The following is a 27,694-nucleotide window of genomic DNA, read 5'->3' as shown; positions in this document are numbered from 1 at the left end:
GTGGACCCTTCATGAGGAGGTGTGTCAGGAGCTGTGGAGATTATGAGGAAGTCCCTTGGTGGATCTCTTCACGACATCCAGGACAAGGAGGCTTCCTCTATAATGCTCTCCCGTACTAGATCCAGGAGCAGTAGCGGTAGATGCCCTCGTCTGGGATTGGAAGGGATTGGATCTTTACGCCTTTCCTCCCTTCAAGATTCTGGGGGAGGTCATCAGGAAGTTTGCAGCGCCGGAAGGGATGCCAATGATGTTGATCGCCCCCTTTTGGCCAGCGGCAGGGTGGTTCACAGAGGTCATGACCTTCCTGGTGGACTTCCCAAGGGCGCTTCCCCTTAGAACCGATCTGCTCAGACAGCCCCACTTTGAAAGGTACCACAAAACCTCCCCGCTCTGAGTCTGACTGCGTTCAGACTATCACGAAATTGGTGAGAGCGAGGGGTTTTTCATGAGCAGTGGCAAGGGCTATCGCTGGCGCCAGGAGACCCTCCTCCAATTTGGTGTACCAATCTTAGTGGGCCATTTTCAGGAAAGGGTGCAGAAGCAAGGGATTTTCCTCAACCTCGATCTCTGTGCCGCAGATAGCAGACTTCCTTCTTCATCTTGGGGAGAAGGAAAAGCTGGCAGTCTCGACAATTAAAGGACGTTGAAATGTGCTCGGCAGTCTTCAGACATAGAGTTTTAGACTTAACCGACAATAAGGATCTTCATGATCTCTTGAGGTCCTTTGAGACTTCTAAGGTACCTCATCCGTGGACGCCTTCCTAGAACCTGGATATTGTCCTAGAATTTTTGAAGTCGGTTACATTCGAGCCTCTTCATTTGGCATCGCCCAGGAATGTGACAAGGAAGGCTTTTTCCTAACTGCTCTGGCGACAACGAAGAGAGTTAGTGAAGTTCAAGCCATCAACAAGCACATAGACTTTAGAGGGCATAAGGCCTTATGCTCCCTTAGCCCTATGTTTCTCGCCAAGAACGAGAACCCTTCTACCCCTTGGCCCAATAGTTTTGAGATCAAGGATATAGCAGAAATTCTTGGGCAAGAATAAGAGAGAGTCCTGTGCCCTGTCAGGGCTCTCAATTTCTTCTTAGACAGGATGAAAGGAGGCAGAGGCCCGTCAGACAATTTGTGGTGTTCTGTCGAAGGCCGGACTTTCCGATGTCCAAGAATGCTCTGACATTCTTTTTAAGAAGTACGTTCAGGGAGGCTCATTCTACCTGCCAAGACAGCGACATGAGACTCCTGAAAGTCAAGGCTCACTTAGTGAGAGCTATCGCGACCTCGGTGGCTTTCCAGAAGAACATGTCCCTTAGCGATCTTCTGGGTACCACCTTCTGGCGAAGCGATTCGGTGTTCGCTTCACATTTCTTGCGGGACGTGAAGACGACATACGAAAACTGCTACTCGCTAGGACCATACGTTTTCGCATGCTTGGGGTCAGAGAGCAATACTCTTCCTATCCTTTAGAGGTTAGGAAGTATTTTTTAATCTTGATTTTGTGTTTTTATGGTTGTTGGGTTAGCCACCGGAGGTGGACATCCCAGTCTTTAGCTTATACTAAGTTTTATTACTTAGATAGGGTCGGTCAGGTGGTTGGTCGTTGCTCCCTTTGCCCTCACAGTATGGTCTTATGATCTAGTCCCATTGTGGTCATGCCCCCGTGGACAGATCATCTAGAACTCACCAGCTATATAGGTCACTACCTTGCTGGAGACTCTAGTAAAGCAGAAGCAGGCTTGGGTGACAGTATCACGAAGTCAGCTATGCTAACAGGTAAGGAACCAAGGCATCAATCGCCTACATATATTTGTTTCTTAAATCCTATTCTGTCTCTTCCCACTCCAATGGTGGGATTCAGCTATATATATATATCTGACAGGTAAGTCTCATGAACAAAATGATATTTTTATACATGAACTTACCTGTTGTTTACATATAGCTGTAATTCTCGATCTCGACAGAAAATTCAAAACTGGCGGTCCCGCTAATATATGGTCAGGTGATACGACTACCCCGCCCTCTACCGGGGTACCTGGATCCATTTCCATCAACAACTAATCATATTTTCTCTGTCGGGCCGGCGACTAGTCGTCTGCTCCTCTTCAGGAAATTCATCGGTGCTTTTTTTTTTTTTTTCTTTGGTGAAGTACCCATTTTGTTGACGGTTCTGGCTTTTTTTTGGCTTTTGTTGAGATTTTTCTAGTTATGTCTGATTCAGGATCTCAAATTAGATATTCGAAGGGGGTTGTAAAACTCGAATGTCTCGGTCTAACATAGACCCTCACTCTTCTTGCTCTAACTGTAGAGGGAAATTGTGTTTGAATCTGGATAGATGTGATGAATGTTCGTCTTTGTCTGTGCTTGATTGGCAAAAGTTGGCTAAATATCAGGCAAAATTAAGTAAAGATAGGGCACGTAAGGCTTCGGCCAGAAGTTCCTCCCAGAGTAGGAGTAGTATTGCCTCTTGTTCTGTTCCTGTTACCCTCCTGTTCCTATTCCTGCCCAGAACCTGTTGTTTCCAACCCACTACCGTGTCAGACCTTCGGGCAGAATTTGATGGTAAGATTTCGGCTCTTTTCTCTGCGATAGAGAAGATTGGCCAGGATGTGAGTGCGATGTCTAGACATCGAAGTGTTGCGAGTGATAGTGTTGTGGAGAGAGGTGACTGTTCGTCCCCTCTCGCTCTCCTAGGTCGAGGCCTCTGTCCGGCTCCCAGGGCTCAGGGAGAAGACATGCCGAAAGCCGAAGGGAGGCGAGTGGGGTCTGCTCACGAGCAGTTGCTCCCTCTAACAGTTCTGTTGCGTCCCAGGCTGTTGCAGCTCACTATAGTAAAAGCGATGCGGAAGTGTCTTCTTGTGCTTCTGTTTCGTCGAGGAGGAGTTGGAAGCAGTCAGAGTCTAGTAGGTCGCTGAAGAGATGCAGAGCTTCCTCTCCAAGTCAAGTTCCTATCAAGAAACTTTCGCACGTTCTCCTCTTCCGTCTTGTAGCTTTTGGGATAGCCCAGAGATCTCTTCTTCTTCAGGCAGTCCGGATGTACGTTCTACAGATCGTAAGCGAGCGCCGGATCCTCCTGTTAGCATGCAAGTAGCGGCTTCCTTCCCGTTGGATCCCAAGTCGGCTTTTATGCCTCCGGTTCCTGCCCCCCTTTCGCAAGAGGATAAATTGGACAAGATTTTGAGACTTTTCGAAGGTTTTAAAGCTCCAGCACTTCAGGTTCCTTCTGCAACTGAGGCTCGGTCTCTGCTCCCGCTCACGCACCTGGCGCCGCTTCGCTTGGCGCGCCTGGCCCGCTTCGGCTGGCCTGGCCCCGCTCGCTCATGCGCCTGGCTCCGCTTCCGATCGCGCTCCTGGCGCCACTTCCGCCCGCACCGGCCGCACTCACGACGCTACTTTGGCGCTTGGCGCCTCTCCACAACACGTTTCCAAGGCGCACAATGTTTGCGCTTCTAGCGCTACCGTGGTTTTTGGCGCCTCTTTGGCTCTCGGATCTTCTAAGGCTCCTGACTCCTCTCAAGCTCATGTTTCGGATACGCTTGACGCTCGGTCGTGGCACTTGGCGCCTCGGTGACGTCGGCGATACTCAAGAGGATAACGGAAGTTTGGCTCCCGAGACGCGTTTCTATCCGCTGGTGCTCCAACTGCTTTAGAGATTCTCTCCCCAGTTTCCGATGTTTCGAAGTAGATGATGTTCCGTCTGCTCCTACGCCCAACTTTAAGCATCTCTTACAACTTTTTGAAGAACATTTTCAAGAAGACTTTGCTCCAGCTTCCCCTTCGTCCCCAACTATGCAGTTTGCCAAGGATTTTAAACCTCCTTCCTCTAGATTTCTGAAGCTGGTCCTGTCTGTTTTGTGGAAAAGAGCTCTCCGAAGGCAAGAAGGATGGTTGAGCAAGAAAAGATCTCAGGGTAAAACATCTTTCTGTTTTCCCCTCTCAACTGTCTTTTAAGTCTCGTTCGTGGTATGAGACTGGGGAAGTCTTTCCTTGGGAGACTCTGCCTCCTCTCAAGGGGATTTCTCCAGCCTTGTGGATTCTGCCCGTCGCTCAGCTTTTTCTTCGCCCAAAGTCGGCTTCTCGTCTTCGGAAATTGACCATCTGGTGAAGAGTTCCTATAGGATCTTGGAGATCTTTTCTTTTATTGACTGGTCTATAGGAGCCTTGAGCAGGATAGTGAAAGTCTGTGATCTTCCCCCAAGACTGCTATAGATCTTGATGCTATTTTGGCCTGCCTGGACAAGGCCATCACGGACGGAACGTCAGAAATTGCCTCAGTGACTGCTACCGGCATTTTGAAGAAGAGAGCACATTGGATTTCGTTTGTCGCAACCTGAGAGGAGTCTCCAGGAACCAGAAATCTGCTCTTCTTTTTTGCTCCTTTGCTTAAGGAATCCCTTTTTCCCGCCACGTTAGTTAGGGAAATTTTGGAGGCTCTCTCAAGGAAGTCTACTCAAGACCTACTGGCTCATTCTTTGAAAAGACCCAGGTTTTCGACTTCTCCAGTAGTACCCAAGCCTTCTTTCCCTGTATCCTCTAGGCCTTCTCGGGGTACTCCTTCTCGGCCCTTTTCCCGTGCTAGGGGAAGAGGAAAATTCTCTTCTCATCCCCAGAAAGCTAGGGGTACCAACCGATGAGTTCAAGGTCCTTCATGCGACGGTCGGAGCCAGACTAAAGTCGTTCTGGCAAGTTTGGGAGGCCAAGGGAGCAGAACCCTGGGTGATCAACGTTCTGAGAGAAGGCTACACCATTCCCTTCTCAGAGAGTCCTCCTTTAAAGTCTTCGCCAGTAGACTTCAACGTATCATCCAGGGACTCAGAGAAACTTGTGGTGTTGGAGGAGGAAGTTACTTCCCTCCTTCAAAAGGGAGCCATAGAAGCAGTCCTCGATCCTTCATCTCCGGGGTTCTACAACCGTCTGTTTCTGGTTCCAAAATCGTCAGGAGGATGGAGACCAGTCCTCGACGTAAGCGCCCTGAACAAATTTGTGCTTCAAACACCATTCAAGATGGAAACCACACAGTCGGTTATCAATTCCCTGAAGGAAGGAGACTGGATGGTGTCCCTCGATCTCCAGGACGCATACTTTCATGTACCTATCCATCCGAGATCAAGGAAATTCCTACGGTTTGTGTTCAGAGGCAGGGCTTTTCAATTCAGGGCTCTTTGTTTTGGCCTATCAACAGCCCCACAAGTTTTCACAAGGACGATGGCTCCAATTGCGAAATGGCTTCACTTAGAGGGAATTCACATTTCCCTTTACCTCGACGACTGGCTGATCCGGTCTCCGTCAAAAGGCCAATGCATGAAGGACCTACAAAGGACCCTTTCTCTTACCGACGAATTGGGACTCATAGTAAATCTTCCAAAGTCACAACTCTCTCCATCTCAAGACTTGACTTATTTGGGAGTTCGGATGAACTCAGTTCTTTTCAGGTTTTCCGACGTCACAAAGGATCGAGAAATGCCTGCTGAAAGTGAGATACCTGATGGCAGCCAAGACTTGTTCTGCCAAGGAATGGATGAGCCTTTTAGGCACCCTCTCATCGCTAGAGATGTTTGTCAATCTGGGAGGCTACACATGAGACCTCTTCAGTTCTTCCTACAGCAGATCTGGAACAGGAAGAAAGACACGGATTCGTTTGTTTTTCCTCTATCCACTCGAGTAAAGCAAGACCTGTCATGGTGGAACGACAGGAGCAAACTAGATCGAGGTTTGTCACTGAGACAGAGGAACCCAGACCTGATGTTGTTCTCCGACGCTTCAGACGAGGGTTGGGGAGCAACATTGGGGATCTTCAAGTGTCAGGCAATTGGTCTTCATCCCAACGGGACTGGCACATAAATGCGAAAGAGTTGGAGGCAATACATCTAGCCTTGGAACATTTCGTGCTTCTGGTGGAAAACAAAAGATAGTAGTGCACTCGGACAACTCCACAGCTCTGGCGTACGTGAAGAAACAAGGAGGCACTCACTCCTTCTCTCTGTTCGAGATCGCAAAAAGACCTGCTTTTGTGGGCAGCAACCAAGAACATAGAGCTAGTAACTCGCTTCATCCCGGGAGCTCTCAACGTAAGAGCGGATATCCTCAGCAGGTCACTCCAGGTCATTCCGACGGAATGGACCCTCCACCAGAAAGTCTGCCAAGGCCTGTGGAAGGTTTGGGGAACTCCCATGCTAGACCTGTTCGCAACGAGGAAAACCGCAGACTACCTCTCTTTTGCTCTCCTGTTCCAGACCCAGAAGCATTAGCGGTGGATGCCATGCTCCTGGACTGGTCGGGTCTCTTCCTTTATGCATTCCCTCCCTTCAGGATGCTGGGAGAAGTCCTGAAAAGTTCTGAGCACACAAAGGTGTGTCAATGATCCTTATAGCTCCATGGTGGCCAGGAAGATCATGGTTTCCAGAGCTACTGGAGAAAGTAGTGGATTGGCCAAGGAGGTTGCCATTCAGACCAGACCTTCTGTGCCAGTTGCACAGCAGAAAGTTCCACAGGAACCCGTCAGATCTAAATCTGACAGGGTTCAGACTCTCGAGCGACTCTACAGGAGGAGAGGCTTTTCTAGAAGAGTGGCGCAGGCAATGGCTAGATCAACCAGGTCCTCGTCCACAAAGGTCTATCAAGCGAAGTGGAAGCGCTTCAGGAGTGGTGCTCCGAGTCTGGAGTGTCTTCCACTTCTACGACTCTAAGCCAGGTGGCGGATTTTCTTTTGTTTCTGCACAAGGAGAAGAAATTGGCTGTCAGCACGATTAAGGGGTATAGGAGTATGCTGGCGGCAGTTTTTCAGGAATAGAGGTATAGACCTTTCCTCGGACAAAGATATTGCAGAACTCCTTAAATCCTTTGCTACCACTAAAGGCAAATCTCTTCGTGTACCGCATTGGAATTTGGATGTGGTGCTAAAGTGGCTTACCTCCAAATCTTTTGAGCCTTTGAGTTCCTGCTCCGTTAGGAATCTAACTAAGAAAACTCTCTTTCTCTTGGCACTGGCCTCGGCAAAGAGAGTAAGTGAGATTCATGCTCTGGACAAAAGAGTTGGTTTTTGTGTGGATAAGGCTGTAGTTTCCTTCACCTTGGGTTTCCTAGCTAAGAACGAAAACCCTAGTAATCCATGGCCAAGGGAATTTCCCATTGCTAGCCTATCCTCCTTGGGTGGAAGAGAAACGGAGAGACTTCTCTGTCTGGTCAGAGCATTGAAATTCTATCTGGACAGGACCAGAAGTGTAAGAGGAACTCATGATTTTTTATGGTGCTCAACTAAGAACCCCAAGAACCCTCTATCTAAAAATGGGATTGCTTTCCTTTTGAAAGAACTGATTCAGGAGGCACACAAGGAATTAAGGGATGTGGATTTCCCCTTAGTTAAAGTGAGGCCTCATGAAATTAGGGCTATTGCAACTTCTTTAGCCTTCAAGAAGAACATGGCTTTAAAGGACATTCTAAGTTCAACTTATTGGAGATGTTCGTCTGTTTTTGCCTCGCATTATCTGAGACAGATCCAAACCACATATGAAGACTGCAGTACGTTGGGCCCCTTTATTGCGTCTGACACGGTGATGGGCAAGGGAAACCAGAGGCTCTAGATCCTCTCCTTAGTTTCCTTGGGTGCAGAAGTTTTTTTTGGTCGACTACTAGAGCCTAAGAGGTTAGATGGCCTAGTAGGTCTAATTTTAATAGGTTGGTGTGAGTTTTTATGGTTGGGTGATATGATGGTGGATGCTTTGAGTACTGCGCCCTGAGCAGGGGCATTATATGCTTTGGTTGATTGTGTCGAAGACGGCTGGGCCAACAGACCTTTCTCCATATAGCAACCTGTGACTGAGCTACTAGGCCCCTGCAGTTGCACTAAGGATAGCAGGTTACAGAGGCAGTAACGAGAAAACAGCTTCCTTAGCAGGTAAGGATCCAAAGTTAAGACGTTTTTTCTTAGCCTGATGATCTCAGGTTTTTTCCATTTAACACTTACAGCTGTCCATGCCCACCGCCTCAATGTGGCAATCAGCTATATGTAAACAACAGGTAAGTTCATGTATAAAAATGACATTTTTATAATAAAATAAGATTTTATATCATACTTACCTGTTGTTTACATATAAAACATTCCCACCCACCTCCCCGCAAGGGACAAGGGGACATAGAAAATATGATTAGTTGTTGATGGAAATGGATCCAGGTACCCGTAGAGGGGCGGGGTAGTCGTATCACCTGACCATATATTAGCGGGACCGCCAGTTTTGAATTTTCTGTCGAGATCGAGAATTACAGCTATATGTAAACAACAGGTAAGTATGATATAAAATCTTATTTTATTATAAAAATGTCATTTTAATAATAAAATAAAGTTTGTTCATACTTACCTGGCAGATATATATACTGTAATCATAGTGCCCACCCTCCTCCCCTCAGGAGACAGTGGCACTAGAAAATCTGAATAGAAAACGGGAATGGTTCCTGATACCCGCCTCCCAGCGGCGGGAATGGGTACTAACCACCTGGCCCCACTGCGTGTGCCGTGAGTTTTTTGAAATTCTGTCGGACTTCGGAGAATACAGCTATATATATATCTGCCAGGTAAGTATGAACAAACTTTATTTTATTATTAAAATATCATTTTATTGTCTCCAACACTTAGAATCAACCTAGCCCCTTTTCGAATGATGTTGCTTTCACACCCATTCACTCAAAAAGGCCCAGAAGTCTGACAGTTGAACATGCAGTTTCCATACTCTGTTCAATATGTCAGAGTCACGGTCCTCTTCCTTGATCTACTTGACAAGGAAGAAAACCCAGGTGTGGCGAACTACCAGTCAGTTCAAAGACTTACTCAGATTCCTCCCACCAAGGAAGTAAATCTTCCTTGTGTAAAGACCAATGGTTTGTATATTGTGTAGGAACAAATGACAAGTTTTTAAAGAAATTGGTATTTTCCCTAACTATACAAACCTGAGGCCTTTACAGTTAAATGCTCACCTCATGCCACCCCTCATTCTGATACTTGGGCCTCAAGGCAAAGGGAAAGCTTACCGTCTGGGTGGGCGGGACTCCCACCAGTCTGACGGTATTTAACTACCTAACCACCTTCTTTAAAAGTTAAACGGCAGTTTCCAGCTGTGCTGAAATATATTCTTTATGTAAAGACCTCAGGTTTATACAGTTAGAAAAAATACAAATTACTTTAAAAATTAAAAATGTCATTTTTTAACAGCCACTCACAAGTTTATCCTTTATGTAAAGAACAGATTTGTGTATTAGGCAAAATACTAATTACAGTAATTTTAACATTTGCTCTTTTTTTCATGTTCAGAGGCTGTGGCAGAATACGAACTTCGACGGTATAACAGCATCGTTGAACAACATGGTGACCAGTTGGAAGAAATCATTGAAGCCCTTGGGCCTCATCCTCTTCCTCTTTGGGATCTGTTTTCTGATCCAGTCTCTCTCAATGTAAGTACAGGGGTTGATCTCAATTGACAAAAAAAACATGATTTACAGTTGGTAGTATTGTTTATTGTTTGAACTTTGTCAATTTAATTAGCAATGTTGTTTTTAATATTTTTGGGTATCTTCACAGTAAATGCTATTTGTTATGAATGAGACACCAGGTTATTAAAACAATAATGATCTTACTTTACAGTTAATGCCCAATGAGAATACCTCTCTGGTTCAGCTGGTCCAATGTGACAACAAGATTGTTAACAAAGTGGTTTTAGCTCTTAGTTCACTTTGTTCCGAAATGTCACAGTTAGTCAGTGAAGCACGGACTGATCTCTATCCAGCTGTTGTTTTGTATGGAAGTGGAGGTAAGACTGTAAGGTACAATGCACATGAGAAAGTTTTCATATTTTATGAGACTTATTGTTCATTTATCTCTTTTACTACAGTTTTTAATATAATTTTATACTGAATCATCCATTGCATCCGTAAGTGTACTGTGTTAAAGCTTTCAGTTCTGAGATATCTAAGATGCATTCAGAAATTATGTCTTTTCTGAGTGAAAGTAGTATGTGACTGTAAAAGGTGATATGTTAATACTAATTTGGCCTTGGTGTAAAAAATCTGTGACCAGTTGCTCTTTCATTACTACAGCAAACAAACCACTTACTGTACTTTACGTATGCTGTACAACCTAGAATTGTCCATTGCAAACTAAAAATGAGTTATCAAATAAAAAAGTACAGTACAGGCAGTCCACGGTTATCGGCGGAGGTTCAATTCTGAGGAAAATCGCTGCTAACAGAAAATTGGCGATTTTCGGGGCTTATTGGTGCCGAAAAATGCTGATTTTCAGGTATTGACGCCTCTGTTAGGTAAATATCGGCACCAATACCCAATTATCGGCACCGATAAGCAGAAATGGGCGATTTTCGTCGCTAGGCAAGCGCCGTAAAACCAGATCACCATTGATCGAGCCCGCCGTTAACCGATGACTGCCTGTATTGAGTTTTCTTTCTTGGTGAATATTATTGACTAATAGCAATGGGTCCCACCCCCTTTTTTTAAGTGATTCTGATCATGCCTCTCCATGACTGTAACCCCACCAGTTTTATACACTGTGAATGTATATATTTTATATGAATTGTTTTAGTCTGCAAAGGTACTGTAAAGGATGAAAGGGGATGGTGGGGTGGGGAAAGGAAGAAGATAGGAGGGACCAAGGAAAAATGAGGAGCTGAGGGAACAAGGAAAAGGGCAGGAAAAGAAAAGAGGGAAGGGGGCCAGGGGAAAGTAGGAAGGGAAGGGTAATGTGGTGGCTAAGTACTGGCCCATGTGTATGCATGAAAAAATTATGCCCGGTTTAAGGGGGAGCTACCTGCTTTGGGATAAAAAAAAATTGAAATTTTAAAAAATAGCCAAAGTTCTTCCTGAAGATTCAAGATCCATTACGACACACAGCAAACACCGTAGATCAGTTTTTGGGCTGTTGGGGCCCCTAGGGCCACCAAGGGTGTAAGGTGCAGCCAGCCTGCTGTGTAGTGAAAACTGTCCCTATCTACTCAAACATTATGCTCCTTTTACCTGGTATAAATAAATGATTGTGGTATGGGATCAGCTTTTCTGGCACCTCTGGTTATGGTGATCATTGTAGGAATACAGGCAGTTACACAGTAAATGGAATTTCTGTTGTTCGCAGAAGAATTTGCTCCATACCCAGTCCCATCGAATCCCTTTAAACTTTATGGGCCATATCTCAAAAGTAATTTTTGCACAGTCAGCTATAGAAAATCCATTAAAGGCAGTCCCTGGGCATCAGTGGGCTCAGTTATCGGCAATCTGGTTTTACAGCGCTTGTCTAGCGATGAAAATCACAAATTTCCACTTGTCAGCGCTGATAATTGGGTATTGGCGCCAATACATATCCAACAGAGGCGCCGATAACCAGTTATCGGCAATTTTCGGTGCCGATAACCAGTTATCGACAATTTTCCGTTATTGTCACACTGTCAGAACAGAACCTCTGCCGATAACTGGGGATTGCCTGTACTGCATGAGCTGTATTTTATAGAAACTTCAGCATTCTGTTGATGCTTTGTAGGCAATTGAATGGTCACACTCAGATATTATGAAGAGAAAGTGAGTACAAATGCTCTGTAACTGAATATTTTATGACGTCTTTTTGGCTAGCATAATAACGTGGTCACTATGCAGTAAAACCTCGCTTTATAACAGACCCAAATCCGGCCAAGGGTAGTGGCTGTTGTTGTTTACCTCAGCATCAGTGTGAAACTGGAACTTACTACCGTGTATTAGACAACCTTTAGATAATATGAGGTCGAAAATTATGAAAAATTTTCATGAATTTATCTCATATCTGTAGCATAAGACGATGGTATAAGACGACTGCTAAATTACAAAACCATCTGTGTATAGACTAGCTTTTGCGACAACAGGTATCTTATGAAATACTGGTTATGTAAAGATGTTATTACAATTGCAGTTTTCTTTACTGTAGCCCTGGAAATTCAAAATAAACGAAATAACAAAGCCATTCTGTATCGTTTTTCCTACACAAGTTGCCCAAACGGGAAACCATTGTTCGTTCCGACATGATATATAAACCATCGGTCCTTTACATTAGGAATTACTTATGGCAAAGCTGGACACGAATGTTAAACTCTTGAACAAGGTGGTTAGGCAGTAACTACTGCCAGGTAGGAGGGAATACAGTACCTGCCTTCCCAGATGTAAACATTCCGGTTTGCTTTCGGCCCTCGTGTTGCAGACGTGTTTTCGTATCTCTTTGCCTGACTGTCGTTAAGCTCTTTATTATCCCGGTGGGATCTTTCTGTATTTTTGTGTATTTATAAATACAAACCCAAGATTTGTGATAGCCTTGCATAAGCCGTCGTTCCCCTGCATCTGTGTCTTGGGTTTGACGACCAAGGGTGTATTTAGAGGGGCATAACAGAGTGGTAATGCTTCTCTTCCAAAAGCCCTTTATTAGATACTGAAGGTGTTCCCCTGTACGTTCGGAGATATTAGATTGGGACATAATATCTTTCTCCCCTATGTTGATTGGGATGTAAGAGTTCGTTTCCCTTCTTGGGCTCCTGCCCTTCATGTACAAGGGCATGACTACTTCCATTCTACTTGTGCCAAGTGTTGTTTTCACAGCCTGTGCTATAAAGAGTTGCGGAGGGGGAGGTTGCGGGCGTCGTCGGTAAGTTTTGCTTCCAAAGCGCCCTTGGTGGCCTCCCCTTCTTCCTTCTCTCTCCCTGTGGGTTCTTTATCTCTCCTTCGGTAGAGATCTCTCTACTTCGACTTTTCCGCTCGCTTGTTGGGCGAAGACCACAAGAGGGGGTCTCACAGGCGGTCGGGTGACCTCTTCTAAGGGGCCTCCTCTTGCTGCAAAGGGCAGTTCCCCCTCGTAGCGAGAGGAGTCTCCCTCTGCTAACCGTCTTTGCTTTTTCTTTCAGGTTGACAGTGAGCATCGCAGGCACAGCAGTAGTTGGCTGGATATCTCAGTTGGGATATCTTTGCATGAAGGGGTCCCGACGTTCATTCATTGTTGCTTTGGGATCAACCATAGTACTTGGTTGAAATGGCATAATTCCATGTCGGGATCGTTCCAACTCTGTTCCCGCCGATGTGGATCAATCGCTGTCATTGCTGGGCTTCATGTATGCTGTGGCACTGCCTTTGGCGTATCTGTGGTCCATCTACTCCTGCTGTTTCCTGTGTTATGCTCCTGTTGACTCGGCGACAGTCTGTGGGCAGCTCTTCCTGGTCTCCTGCCACAGCCGTCCTGATCGTTCCTGTCACGGCTGGTGACTTTCATGTGACGTTTCTGGCCGTTGCTGTAGCTCCTGCCTTCCAAACTGCTTTTGTAGCTCCTGCATCAGCTGTCCTGATCGTGCCTGCGGCTTCTCTTGGTGTTGGTGTCCTGGACCGCTTCCATTGTGATCTTGCTTAGCTATCCTGTAGGTTACGATGTTTTGTGCCCACCTTTCTGTAGATGATGTCGGAGTGAAAGTGAAGGAAGTCGCCCTGTGGAAGTAGCCGCCGTCTTCTTCAACTTATCTTCGATTTCGTCTTCTGCTGCCTCTTCCCTTCCTCTCCTGAAGTTCGAGGGGGTCACGGGAACTGGATAGACCTCCATCGTCCGAAGGAGAGGTCTGCTTCTTTCCCCTTGATGCCCTTGGACGTCTAGGGACTTCCTCCTTCCGAGGAGGCAGTGGGTCTCTCATTGGCTCTTCCTGACCTTCAGGTTAGGAAACTGATTCATTTACCTGGGTTTTGTGTTTTGGGAGCCGCGGGCGTGCAAACATGCCCAAACCTCGATTTGCGATCCCGTTCCCAGTCCTAGAGGTTCTGCCTCTAAGACGGGGGTTGCTTCGGGCGCTCATTCGCGAGCCACTTCAGATACTCAAGATTCTGTGGAATAATGAGTATCCCGATCTGGTCTGGAGAGTACTCTCCCCGGCCCAGTTTAGTGTGAGAGGAAGGGCCAAGGCACCCAGGTGTCTCAGCTCTTCCTGCCAGCACTACAAGCGCTTCCCAAGTGCTTACCAGTGCTCGGTTGGGTTCCCAGCTTGGTGCTCGATCCTGTCGGTTCAAACACCAGAAGGAGGGAAGAGATTCCTTTCAGGAGTGCTGTGGGACTTCTAAGGGACTGGCTCTCTTCTGGGAGAAAAGTTTCTCTCATTGGCTCTTCACACCCTCGGGCAGGAATCGATTAGCATTCTCCTCTGGGGTCTCGCATTTCGGGGGCTGCGAGAGCGTGGTCTTTTGAGGCCGCGCCCTCGTTGCCAGTCTTAGAAGTTTGTGTCTAAGACTGGTTCTGTGCCTGGCTCTTTTCGATTTCTTAGGAAACTGAAAGCAGCCGCTCCCGAGTTTTGGGAGTTGTAGGTCGCTTGAATTCAATGAATCACGAGCGCTCTCCTGACGAGAGGCATAGGACAAGAGAAAGTGCCGAGACACCCAGGCGTCTTGGTGACGGGACGCCAGGTGTCTTGGTGCCGAGACGCCTGGTGTTTCGGTGCGAAGACGCCTATTGTCTCCACACGGAGATGCCAGGTGTCTCGATACTGCCCGCCAGCTGCTTCGGTTGCTTGGCCGGGTTTCATCCTTGTGTTTTGAACCTTAGGGTTCGAGCATGCAGGATAGCAGACACAGAATTCCCCTTTAAACCTTCTTCTCAAGGGGCCTCGGCCTCGAAGGAGTTTAGAGTTTGGGAAACTAGCGCTAGTTCACGGCAGACGAGTTCCGCCCTGTCTGGTTCCGGTTGTGTTTCCGTGATTGGCTTGGCTCGCTCGGCTTGCCCGCTCTGTCCAACCCCTGGTTGCACTTGCGAGATTGGCTCGGTTTGGCTCGCCTCCCCTCGCCCAGCCCGCCTCCCAGTCCACCGCATACCCAGTCTGGATCGCATTTGCGTGATCAGCTTGGTTAGGTGCAGCTCAGCTTGACCCCGCTCGGGTTTTCCAAATCGAGTTCTCGGCTCTGTTCAAATGAACTTTCTGCTCTTCCCAGGAAAGTGCTTTGCCACGGCACAAGCGCTCTTCTTCCCCCGTGTGGCAATAACCTCCTTCAGTTGATTATCGCTCACGGTCCACCTCTCCTGCTGGTCTTATTGGCAGGACAGGTAGGGGTACTCTTTCTCCTCACCTGTTCTCTTTTCCTCTCGGTTGTTCCGAGAGGCGCGAGATGGACAGAGAGAGCTCCGACAAATTTGTGTTTGGAGTTCGGCTGCCTGGCGTGCTTTGGGTGTCGGTCCCTGGATTGTCTTGTAGTACAACCAGGTAGCTGAGGAGGGTTTCTTGGGATCTGTCAAGGTCTCCCTCCAAGGGGAAAGGTACAGGAGTTTCACATTTCGGAAGCAGTGAGGGTCTTCCTGTTCAAGTTACTATCGTTCTCATTTTACAGAGAACTTTGAGCCGATTCATCAGCGTAAGGATCCCCGGGACAGGACAGTGGTTCCCCCAACGAATAATCTTCATCACTCGTAACCCTTGCAGTTCCTGAGGGGCCAAGAGTTTTGGGGGCTACCGGGGTCCTTGCTTGCGAGAGCGTTCTCGACCAGATGAATACTTTTCTTCAGAGAAGCAGTTTATTCAAGTCAAGACACCAAGCTTCTCCCCTGCCTCGATAGAGTACGAATTCTTCTTGCCTTGGAGGGTCTTACCAAGTGCAGGTTGTTCTGACTCTGCCTCACCTGGGCTGGGTTCTCTCTCGCTTCTCCTTGCTGTGAAGGGTATTCTCTTCTGCAATGAGAGGTGGCAATCTTGGAGGGGAACCTGCTGGTTCCACCAGGCAGTTTCCTGATGGATCCATGATCCTTCACTTTTAGGCTTTCCCTCCTCGGATATGACCATTCCTGGAAAGAAAACTGGTCCTGTCCGGGGGTGGGTCTTCCTATACCAGATGGCAATCTGTGGGGAATTCTGGTGCTAAGAAGGACTTTGTTCTAAATCGGATGTCCGGTTTCTTAATTCCGGAGTTGGCTCGACCCTTAGCAACGAACCTTTACTTGGTTCTGCCTTTCTCTTTCAGAGATTTGCCAGATACCACAGCAATCAAGGTTCTTACCAGGGCACTGCCTTGTCCTTTGGACAATGGTCAAGACCTTTGGATCTTAATCATCACGGCTCGACCTCAAGTTCAAGCCAGCCCCCCCTCAACTCCTAAGAAGTCCCAGGCTTTGGAAGATCACGGAACACATAGCCCTCTTCTTCTCTTCTGGGAAAGTGTGCATAACTGTCTCTTTCCAACTGTCTCTTTCCACCCTCTTTTCCATAAGGGAGGAGGGCGGAAGGGAAGAGAGAAAGAAGTATCGACCGGGAAGAAGTTCTACTGCAGATGCCTGGATGAAATGATAATTATCGAGTCTCTGGAGCTGGCAGCGACATTGCCAAGACCTGGGAATGGATTCCTTCAGGAGAAGTATCTATTCCTCTTGGGTCTCTGCAATTCTTTTCATCAAACTTCCATCCCGCTTCCTCTCCCATCCTCCCGATATGGGAAATGCCAGCCCCCTAGAGCTAATCATCTTGGTATCCTGTCATCTTGCAGAAGCTTCCCCATTGTGGAGAATGGAGGTCTGCTTCCTTTCCTCCATCCTTCTTTCCTCTTCAAAATATTATATGAGGAAAGAGGCTAATGCTTGTTGAAGGAACCTTCGAATATGCTTGTGTATTCCCCTCACATCATGTATCTACTTCCTGATTCACCGATCAAGGAATTGGGGCACGCCTATAAGACTTTTTCTTGAAGGCGTGTGACCGAGACGATTATTACCGTCTCATCAACATCCTGAATTCAAGGCAGCCTTTTGGCCTTCTGAGAATTCAGGTTAAGTTTTGCGACACTCATTGGTGTTGTTGAACAACAAAACCACATTAGTGATATTCGTCGACAAACAGGAGGGACAGGAGGGAATCGTTTTTTCCTCCTGTTTCATCTGTCTACATTTGCAGGTACTCGAGTGTTTTATAGTGCACTCGATAGCTCAGTTAGCCAGATGCATTCCTGGTGGGGATGTATTGGTAGGTGAGCTTGGCCTCGGGTTTGAGTGATCAGGACGGAATGTGCTCGCCGCTCACAAAACTTCACGAAGAGACTGCTCATCTGAGAGATCCCTACCGTCTTTCTGTTGCCTCCCTGCACAACAAAGTCGGTAGTTTTTTCGCTCCTTCGTACCAGACTCGGGCCACTACGGTGAGGCATGCTGGTTTTTTTGGGGAAAAATCGATATCTACGTTTTTCCCTCTGTATTTGTCTGTTTCGCTAGATGTTCACAAGCATTGCTCACCCCAAGTCACAGACAAATGCTGGAAGACTTTGCCTTTCACCCAACCTGATAGCTCTGCTTCTGAGGCATCGAGAATACTTTTGCTTGACCCAACCTCCTGTAGCAGCTACACAAGAAGCGGTTCTTCAGGCAGTACATCCCTGTGTGTTCAGGACTGGGAGACCTTCAGCTTTCCTTGCAAGCATAGGCTTTCTTGCCGAGTGGCAACGGATATAGCTGGGTATCTCTTGAAGTCCTCTGCAGCACTGTCCCAAGGACTGGATCCGTCTTCGCTGGTGGGTGTCATTGACGGAACTTCTTGGGTCGGAGTCGCTCTTCAAGTCTGGACTTCCTTGTGTTGTCCGCTGAAGGTTACTTCTCTCCCTTTCATTTGTGAAGAATGTAGGCCCTTGTGACCTAGTCTTCTATCTGAAGTAGCCTTCTTCTCCTCAGTCGAGATTTAGGTACGGATGAGAAGCTTCTTTGGTCTTGCTGTCTCAGGGAACTGTTCCCTGAGTGGCATGTGACTCTCGTTTGGGGTTCCTGTCCCGTGCTGTGCACATGCCCTTACAAGAGTTGTCAGATAGAGATGTTTCCTGTTACGACCATCTCTCATCTTGCTCTGGCCTTCGGGTAGAAGATGGAAGAACAGGTGAAGGGGATCAACACCTCGACTCCTTCTCGGATGTCGTTAGTGGACTCCGAATCCACCGGCATCTGTTGTCGGGTTCGAGTCCTCCTTGTTCCCCTCCTCCTTGGACTTTGTATCAATGATTCAGATCAGTCGTTACTTTGTCCTATTAGGGAGCTGCGGTACTTTCCGAAAGGCTCGACATTCGTAACCTGGATGTCGTCGACATTTTCACTAGTACTATCTCTCCCAAGGAGGAAGTGTGTAAGGACACATCTTTCTCCTGGCTTCGTGAAGCGATCAAAGGAGGCACTCGACAGCTGGCGATGACGATACCGGTACTTGCCACCCGAGAGCTCACGAAGTTAATGGCTTGGTCCATCCCTCGCATTCCAGAAGTTTCTGTCGGTCTGAAAGCAAAACGTAGACCACACTCTTGCCATCCTGTGGTCTTGAACCCAGGCCCTTGGAACCTTTTTTCCTTGGCCCTGTGGTGGCTGCTTGACAAGTTGTTTTCTTACCCGGCTCCTTCAACAGGACTTGTAGCATCTCACCTAAGGTGTTGGTTCTGGAAGTGAGAAGGATACCAAGAGTGACTGACCTCTCTTCCTCCTCCTTCCCCATCCTCTTACTTTTCCTCCTTCGGGATGAGAATAGGACTCAAACCAATACTTGCTGGATCTGGCGTCTGATGCAGTAAGACTACACATCGAGCACCTGTTCTATTTTTCTTCTAGAATCATAGAAGCAATTCCACTCCTAACTCTAGCAAGGGGAGGAAGGAGAGACTTGCAATAAGGGAAACCCTATCTCAGGTTTTCCTTACTGCCTCCGACTCTAGATTCTTCCAGCCTATTTCGTATGAGTTGCGTTTCCTCACTCATGCGAAAAGTTCCAGTATCTGACATTTGATCCTACAGTTCCTACACTCCGATCAATATGTCAGAGGCACAGTACTCCTCCTCGCTCTTTCGACTAGGAGGAGTAGCCCAGGTATGCAGAACTCTAGGCAGTTCATAAGACTCACTCAGATTCCTCCCTCCAACCAGTGAGTCTTCCCAATATAAAGGACCGATGGTTTTTATATAATGTCAGAGCAAATCACAGTTTTTGAAAGTAAATTGTATTTTTCTTAACTGTACAAACCTGAGGTCCTTTACATTACATTTTATGCCCATCTCATGCCACCCCTCAATCTGAACCTTGACCAAAAGGCAAACTGGAATGTTTAAATCTGGGCTGGTGGGTATTCCTGCCTACCTGATGGTAGTTACTGCCTAACTACCTTGCTCAAGAGTTCAATGGCTGTTTCCAACTTTGCTGTAAGTACTGTAATTCCTAATGTAAAGGACCTCAGTTTTGTATAGTTAGGAAAAATACAATTTACTTTCAAAAACTGTGATTTTGTTTATGTTTCATCGCCAATCACAAACCCCTAACAATACGATAATGTATGATAATTATCATACATAATTATTGTTCATATATGACTGAATTGTTTTAAACCGTTATTTACCACCAAAATGATAATGAATTTTAATGGAAAATTAATATTATGTTATCCTAAATGATATTACTACTGTAATTACACTGCCATTAAAATTTCCGAAAGGTTACCGAAAGATAAAGATTATCGTGAGCACAACCAAAACTCATTGTTTACATTTTGTCAGCTGGTGTCGCATAGATAAAAGTTGATTTCATAGATATGGAATTATTCTTCAAATAGGCTATTTATTATGAAGATATGTCAATAATGTATAAGGTAAAAATGGTTTTATTATGTTTACGTTTCATCGTCAATCACAAACAGCAATGCGATAATTTTCGTTCACATGACTGAATTGTTCTAAACAGTTATGTACCACCAAAATGATAGTGAATTTTTTATGAAAAATGAATATTATGTTATCCTAAATTTTATTACTGTATTACCCTATTCACACTACCATTAAAATTTCTGAAAGGTTACTAAAAGATAAAGGTTGCTGTGAGCGCAACCATAACTCAATGTTTACATTTTGTCAGTTGGCCTCATAGATAAAAGTTGATTTCATTGATATGGAATTATTCCATGAGTAGGCTATCTATTATGAAGATATGTCTATAGTATACTGTACTGTATAAGGTAAAAAGAGTTTTATTACCTTTATTATCAGTTTATTTCATAGTGTGAATGGCTGAGGCCAGCCTACCAATAAACATCACTTAAGACACAAAAAAAAAAAAAAATGCTTCATTTTAATGAACAGTCAGCTTTAATAGACGAACTTCCTCCCCATTAGTCCATTAAAGCGAAGTTTCACTGTATCGCATTTAGATAATTAAGAAAACTTTTTATGACAAAGCATTTAGACACTCGAGCTATTGAGTGAAAAAAATCAATTTATATTGACAAAATATTGGGGCTGCTACAACAAGAATACTGTAGTAAATATAATGTTATATGCTGTCATAATTCAGGACATTTAACTCTCGCAAAAGACAACAATAACTTTTAATATTCATGTATGAAGTTAGAACCATTAATTAGCAATATTTTTTGTATGATTTGTTTATCCCAAAGTAGCTAGTCCCTGCTTGATATTTTTTAATTGTTCCTATACAATATACAAACCTTTCGGTCTTTATATAGGGATTGCCTTCAGCCGATCTTGAACCAGCCATTTAACTTTTAAACAATGTGGTATGGTACCTAACTACCGTACCACCGGGTGGGAGTCTCACTAGCCTGGTCCTTAGAGCGCCACTTTACCTTCAGCCCTGTTATAGTGAGGTTGTGCTGTGCTACCCTCTGGTGGGATTGTTTCATCTTTCTTTGTTTTGCCATCTGTGTTTGCAATAGTGTACAGCAGTGGTTCTCAAACTGGGTGCCGTGGCACCTTGGGGTGCCACAGACAGTGCCTAGGGGTGCCGTAAGATTGTCATGAGTTTTGTCTTGGCTAGATCATCTCAGTGAACATTTGCAAAAAAAAAAAATGTTTGCAGAAGTCTTCATATAATTATTATCAGTGTGTCTACCCTAATATGTTCACACACACACACACACACACACACACACACACACACACACACACACACACACACACACACACACACACACACACACATATATATATATGTAGTATGGAAAATAATTTTATTCATTAAATAAGAAGTTAATTCATGCGATATGGTGGGATGGTGAAGGAGGGGTGCCACGGTAATGATTACATTAGTTAGGGTGCCATCACTCAAAAAAGATGAGAACCACTGGTGTACAGTAAGTACTGTACAGTGATAGTGATATGCAAACCCATTAGTCATCTGTGCCATCTGAGCGTAAGGCGGTATCCATGCAGAAATGCCCTGGTACCACAGGGAAGGCTTATAGCCATTATTGCTCAGCTTTTGATATAGATCATCATACCCTTGACACATCATGCCGGGGGTATGAGTGTTATCCAAACCCTGTGTGAGGAGTGTCGTGACTGGACTCCAGAGCAATAGACGAAGTATTTGTTGAGGAGGAAGTATTAGAAGTTCCCCAAGTCATCATCTGATTGTAACACTCCCCCGACGACTCCTTTGGTGGCTAATCCTTCGGATACTTCCCTCCCTCTGGCGAAATTTCCTTGTTTTGCTACCTTTGCTTCGGGAGAAGTTTTCCCTTTGTTGTCTTTGCTCACTTCGTTGGGTGGAGATCGTTGTTGGGGGACTGGAAGCCAGGACGACCTTCCTTTGGCAGCCTCTGTTTGTCCAGTGGGGGAGGAATCTCCCTCAGTGCAAACTGAGATGGCCCCTGCTAACCTGACTTTGGTTCAAGGTTTGGCAGTCTCTTGGCCTTCAAAGAGTTCCCTCGATGCGAGACATTCTGTGTCACCTGCAGACTTCTCGCACCCCTGCTGCTCCTCTGGTGACTAATAACGCAGTGACATTTGCTACTTCTACTGTCACCATGACGACCAACTACTATCTCATACCCTCGCTGACGACCCCTGTAGTAGTTGATAGGACATCCCCTCATGCCCCTGCTGTTTCCATCATGATGTCTGCTCCTGTTCCTTGGGAGTCTGCTCTGGAGTCTTCCTCCAACCTTGGGGAGCAGATCCTCCATGCCCTCTTGAAGAAGGCGAAGAAGAAGTAGTCCAAGAAGTCCAAGAAGAGAAGCAGGAAGGTGTCATCCTCTTTTTCATCATCGTCTTCTCCTGTTGTTGCCTCCTCCCCTCCCTCTTCCAAAGCCCACAAACAGAGGAAGAAGGAGATAGCTTCTCCTTCACGGAAGAAGTCCCGCACTGGGTCTTCTGAATGGGTGTCTCCCTTGTTGAGAGAGACAGAGGGATCTCTTCCTGGCTCTCCCCGGTCTTTGGACTCGGGAGCCGCGGGTGTGCTGACCCAGCACTTCTGCTCGGGGTTCTGCTTCCGGGCGTAGTGCTGTGCCTACCTCTACTCAAGTCTCCTCGGACATTCAGGCAGAGGGAACTTCCACAGAACCTTCATGTACCGTTGCTAAGTAACCAATTGGTTCTTAGCCACGTAAAATAAGTCTAATCCTTCGGGCCAGCCCTAGGAGAGCTGTTAATCAGCTCAGTGGTCTGGTAAAACTAAGGTATACTTAACTTAACTTCTTCATGTACCACAGAAGCTTCAAATACACAGACCTCCAAGGAGGTGAGCGTGACTCAAGGAAGGCAGGTTTATGGGAAATCTCAAGTCATCTTCGCATTCTGGTTCAGGAATGCGAGAGAAGGTGGGGTCCAAGCATGCAGATGCTTCCCCTCTCCCTGCCACTACTCACCCGAGGACGCGGCCTGGGTCCGGTGAAGGTGCTGCTGACTCGAAGGTCTGCTCACCTGGAGTTGCTATGAGGAGGTTGGCCGGAGTACGTCATGAGCCTCGACAGCCCCCCCTCCACATTCACGTGAAAGGAGGGTCCCTTCTAGACCCTTGAAGCCATCACCACCTTGGGTTGGCAATTGCTCTCGGCCTTCCTCTCCTGCCAGGCTGTCGGTTCCAATAGGACAGGTATGGGTCCTCAATCCCTCTCTCCTGTCTCCTCAACTTTCTGGCGGAATTCTGGGAGGCGCAAGTCAGATAGAAAGGTTCGTGAGTGGGATGTCACATCCCACCGCAGTCCTACCATGAGGGCTTATGAGCAGGGCAAGGTTCTCGGACCTACCTGCCTGTATGCCCAAGTGGTTGAGAAGGGAGGCAGGGGTACTGGTGAGGTTCTCCCACCTGCAGGGAAAGTATCAAGGGAGGACTGTGGATTGGACTGACTCGAGGGTCCTTTGTCCCAAGACGCAGATTGTCGTGAGATACAGAGGACATTTTCAGAGATCATTATGTTGATTCATCGATGATCTCAGGGAAGGGACCTTGGCTGCATCTGTTGACCACCCTTCGTGCCTTGAATTCTACTGGGGACTTAAGAAGGAACCCAGAGCTTCCGTAGGCTTGCCTTGGTCCTCGCTTGCCGACGGAGTTTTGGATCAAACAAACTCTCTTGTCTCTGGGGAGAAGAGTTCCCTTCAACCCAATCATTCAGCCAAGCTACTTCCTCTGCCTCTGCCTTGCCAGAAGAAGTACTACGTGCCCTCGACGGAGCTTTTGCCGACGAAACAGGTTGACCCGGACTTGGTTCGCTTAGCTCCAGGTCTCTCGCTGCAGCATCTTGGGGCAGAAGACATAGTCTTCACGCGGCAGGAAGCAGCGAGCCTGGAAGGCACTGCCATGGCAGCCTTCCAAGCAGTCTCCTGGCTGGACCTGTGGTCTCTCACAGTGTCCAAGGTTGCAGCCTCTCGTTCATTTAACCCCACGTAGGACTCAGCCTTCAGGAGGCTGTGCCAATCTGGTAGTAGGGCTATCTCCTACCTGACCCACCTGACGGCAAACCTGTGGGCCAACTCTGTGCTGAAGAGGAGGGGCACAGTCTTCACTTGAATCACCAAGCACATTGGCTCAGACTAGGCTCTGGCTCTTCAGAATGGAGCATTGCTGGGTTCTGCCTCTCTCATCCCTCAAGAGGAGGTAGACGCTGTGGTGGACAAGCATTGTGTCGAGGATAATGACGGACTTGTCCACCAGGTAGTGACAAAGGCCTCCCTGTCTACGAGTGTCACTACGACCTGACATTTGTGTCCGGTTAGCCGTTCCTCAGGCCCTATGGCATCCCAGGCTTTGAAGGGTGCTCAAGGAACCACCCAGCCTTCTTATGCCCCTGCCAAAAAGAGTGCACAGGTGCCCCCCTTTCCACCCCCTTTCCAGTCCAATAAAGGGAAGGGAGGCAAGGGAAAGAAGGGAGGAAAACGTTAGGGTCGACGTTCTCTCCACAAGCTGCTGTCAGTAGAGGGGGTTGCCTGTCAAGCCATTGGGCAACATGGCACCAACACGGAGCCAAGACCTGGGTAGCAGTGTCCTTCGGGAGGGCTATCTACTTCCCTTCGAGTTTCGACCACCCCTCACCAACACTGGTCCAGTCCCAGTCTTATGTACTTGGCTTGCTGAAGAATCTCACTCCCTGTGAGGAGATTGCAGCGATGCTGAGGGTGCGCACTGTAGAAGTTGTGATGGATCAGTCCCCAGACTTTTACAGCCGACTCTTTCTCGTGGAGAAAGAAATGGGGTATGGTGGAGGCCAATCATCAGTCTCTCCCCTGAACCAGTTCATTCGCCAGACTTGGTTCGAGATGGAAATGGCCCATTTGGTGCTTGCCTCCATCAGGGAAAACAATTTCATGCTTATGTTGGACCTGAAGGATGCATATTTTCAAATACCTATTCATCAGTCCTCCCGCAAGTACCTTCACTTTGCCCTTGGGGAGACGGTGTTCCACTTCAGGGCACTTTGTTTCAGGCTTTCGACTGCTTCCCAGGTATTCATGCAAGTGTTCACCCCTGTGTCAGCTTGGGCCCATTCACAAGGGATATGTCTATTGAGGTATCTTGACAATTGGTCAGTTTTGGCAAAGTCTCGTCTGCAGTTGCTCCAAGACAGGGATTGCTTTCTCGAGTTATGCCACGACCTGGGCGTCGTGGTGAATCTTAAGAAGTCCTATCTCATACCCAAGCATAGGATAAAGTACCTGGACATGCTGATAGATGTGGCAGCAGCAAGAGTCTTCCCCTCGGACTCTCGTATCAGCAGGTTCAGGAATGCACTGCAAACGTTCCTCTCCGGACAGGAAGAACCAGCTCAGTAGTGGCAGGTTGTTCTTGGTCATCTGTTGTCCTTGGAGAAGCTGGTCCCTCAAGGGCAACTTCACCTTCATTCTCTCCAGTGGAGAATGAAGGAGTTCTGATCTCCGGCATGGGATCTTTTGTCTTTCTCACCCCTCTGTCAGGGAGGGTGAGACAGAACTTAGCCTGGTGACTGGACGACAGGAACCTTGTAATAGGAGTGTCCCTGCACACTCCCCCTCCCAAGGTGCTTCTTTTCTCAGATGCTTTGACCGAGGGATAGGCCTCACACCTGGGGGAGTTGCTGATTTCAGGTGTGTAGAGCCGAGATGACAAGCACCTTCACATCAATATCCTGGAGCTCAAGGTGGCCTTCCCGGCCCTCCAAGAGTTTCAAGATGGAATAATTGGACATTCGGTGGTGTTGATGAGCGACAACAACATAGTAGTGGCATATGCCAACAAGCTGGTGCACGAGTGGACGGCAGCATACTTGGTGGAGCTATCAGCCAAAATACACTCCACAGGCAAGAGGAATGTGTTGTCAGACAAGCTCAGTCGCTGGGGTCAAGTGATAAGGACAGAATGGTCCCTTCACATGGACGTCATGGAAAGACTATTCAATCTAGGGTGCCCATCGATCAATCTGTTTGCCATCTGGCACAACAGAAATCTCCAGGTGTTTTGTTTGATCGTCCCCAACCCATGGGCTACAGCAGAGTACGCCTTCCAACACCCATGGGACAACCTGGATGCTTACGCTTTCCCACCGTTCTGTCTGCTTCTTAAGGTGATCAATAGGGTGATGATCACCAGGAACCTCAGAATGGCCCTGGTGGCTCCCAAAAGGCCAGTATCCGGACCTGCTAGCTCTACTTGTAGAGCACTAATAGAGATTCCTCCCTGGCACAACCTGTTGTGTCAGCTGCACGTAGAACGGTTCCACCAGTCAGTGGAGTCGCTTGTGCTTCACGGCTGGAGACTATCCAGCATCTCATGCGAGCGAGAGGTTTTTCTCACCGCACAGCAGCAGAGATATCTGGATATCTGCTACAGTCCTCTGCAGCAGTCTACCAGGGAAAATGAGCCACCTTCTGTGGTTGGTGTCATGGACAAAGTCTCTCTCCAGTCAGAGTTACTATTCAGGAGGTAGCGGATTTCCTCGTCTTCCTTCACCAAGAGAAGCTCCTCTCTGTCTCAGCTGATAAGGGCTATAGGGCCACCCTAGGCCTAGTCCTACACCTAAGGGGCATGGATATCTTCTCCTCACTGGAGATTGCTCTGCTGATGAAGAGCTTCGAAAGGTCTTGCCCTCCCAGGAAACTCGGGCCCCTGCATGGGATGTGACTCATGTACTCGGGAGCCTGACTCGTGCACTGTACAAGCCCATGCGAGAGTTGTCAGAGAGGGCTCTGACCTTCAAGACCATTTTCCTGCTTGCCCTGGCATCGGCAAAGATAGTAGGCAAACTGCACAGACTTCCCTTCGATGTGAAACACTCGAGGGGATGGGAATCGGTTTCACTCGATTTCGTCCTGGGTTTCATAACAAAGACTCAGAATCCATCAGTCCCTGATGCCAGATTCGAGTCCTTTATGATCCCCTCCCCAGAGGACTTTGTTGGTAATGATCCAGATGAGATTCTACTGTGTCCTGTTAGAGTGCTGCAGCGCTATCTGAAGAGGACTCGCCATCTCTGGCCTGAGCATCGACGACTCTTCATTAGCACTGGCTTGACCAAGAAAGAGGTGTCCAGGAACACTATCTCTTTCTGACTTCATGAGACAATCAAATGGGCATACTCTATGTCAGGCAAGGAGGACTCCAGTTCGTTTTGGGCTAGAGGTCATGCGGTCAGGGGCATTGGCCTGCCCCCCGCTTTCAGGAATAATCTGTCGGTTCCTCAGGTGCTGAAGGCAGGGGTGTGGTTGCACCAGACCACTTTCACCACCTTCTACCTTGGGGATATTGCCCACAAGTCCCTGGACATGTTTTCCTTGAGTCTTGTGATGGCTGCTCAACAAGTTGTGTAGCTTACCGGGCTCCTCTAAGAGGACAGGTAGCATCTTGCCTAAGGTCTACAGTTACGGAAGAGAGTGTGGGAGTGACTGGTCCTCATCCCCTCCCTCTTTCCTTCAACCCTACCCTCCCCTGCAGACAGAGGGTAGGTTACCAAGCTTTCACGAAGCTGGAACAGGTGTCAATGCAGGCAAGTGTTATATAACTGAGTACCCATTGTATAATCCAATAGATATATAGAAGCAGACCCTTCCCTCTCTCTAGCTAGGGGAGAGAGGGACAGACAATGTGAACCTATTGGTTATACATGGCCTTATCATTGTCTCTGACCCAAAGATTCAACCTAGCCTTTTTCTCAGATGATGCTGCTTTTATACCTATCTGTTCGAGAAAGTGCCCAGAAGTCTGACAATTGAACATACAGTTCTTATATTTCGTTCATTATGTCAGAGGCATGGTCCTCTTCCTTGATCTCTTGACCAGGAAGAAAACCTAGGTGTGGAGGACTACCAGTCAGTTCAGAGACTTACTCAGCTTCTTCCCTCCAAGAAGTAAGTTTTCCTATATAAAGACCAAAAGGTTTGTATATTGTGTAGGAACAAGTGACAGATTTTTAAAGTAATTTGTATTTTTCCTAACTGCTGAATACAAACCTGAGGTCTTTATAGTT

General features: G+C 47.1%; 1 protein-coding gene across 1 annotated transcript in view; it reads left to right on the top strand.

Moving 5' to 3' along the window:
• The window catches only part of SWIP (strumpellin and WASH-interacting protein), a 944,327-nt gene that overhangs the window by 39,639 nt on the left and 876,994 nt on the right, over window positions 1-27,694 (top strand). Inside the window, exons 2-3 of the mRNA XM_067099922.1 lie at window positions 9,297-9,436; window positions 9,627-9,792. Of these exons, the coding sequence (XP_066956023.1) occupies window positions 9,297-9,436; window positions 9,627-9,792 (306 nt within the window). The remainder of the gene's footprint in view (window positions 1-9,296; window positions 9,437-9,626; window positions 9,793-27,694) is intronic.

The sequence above is a fragment of the Macrobrachium rosenbergii genome, chromosome 56 (assembly GCF_040412425.1).
Source record: "Macrobrachium rosenbergii isolate ZJJX-2024 chromosome 56, ASM4041242v1, whole genome shotgun sequence".
NCBI classification, from domain to species: Eukaryota; Metazoa; Arthropoda; class Malacostraca; order Decapoda; family Palaemonidae; genus Macrobrachium; species Macrobrachium rosenbergii.
Note: the sequence above shows the minus strand (reverse complement) of the source record. Positions and strands in the feature narration are given on the sequence as shown.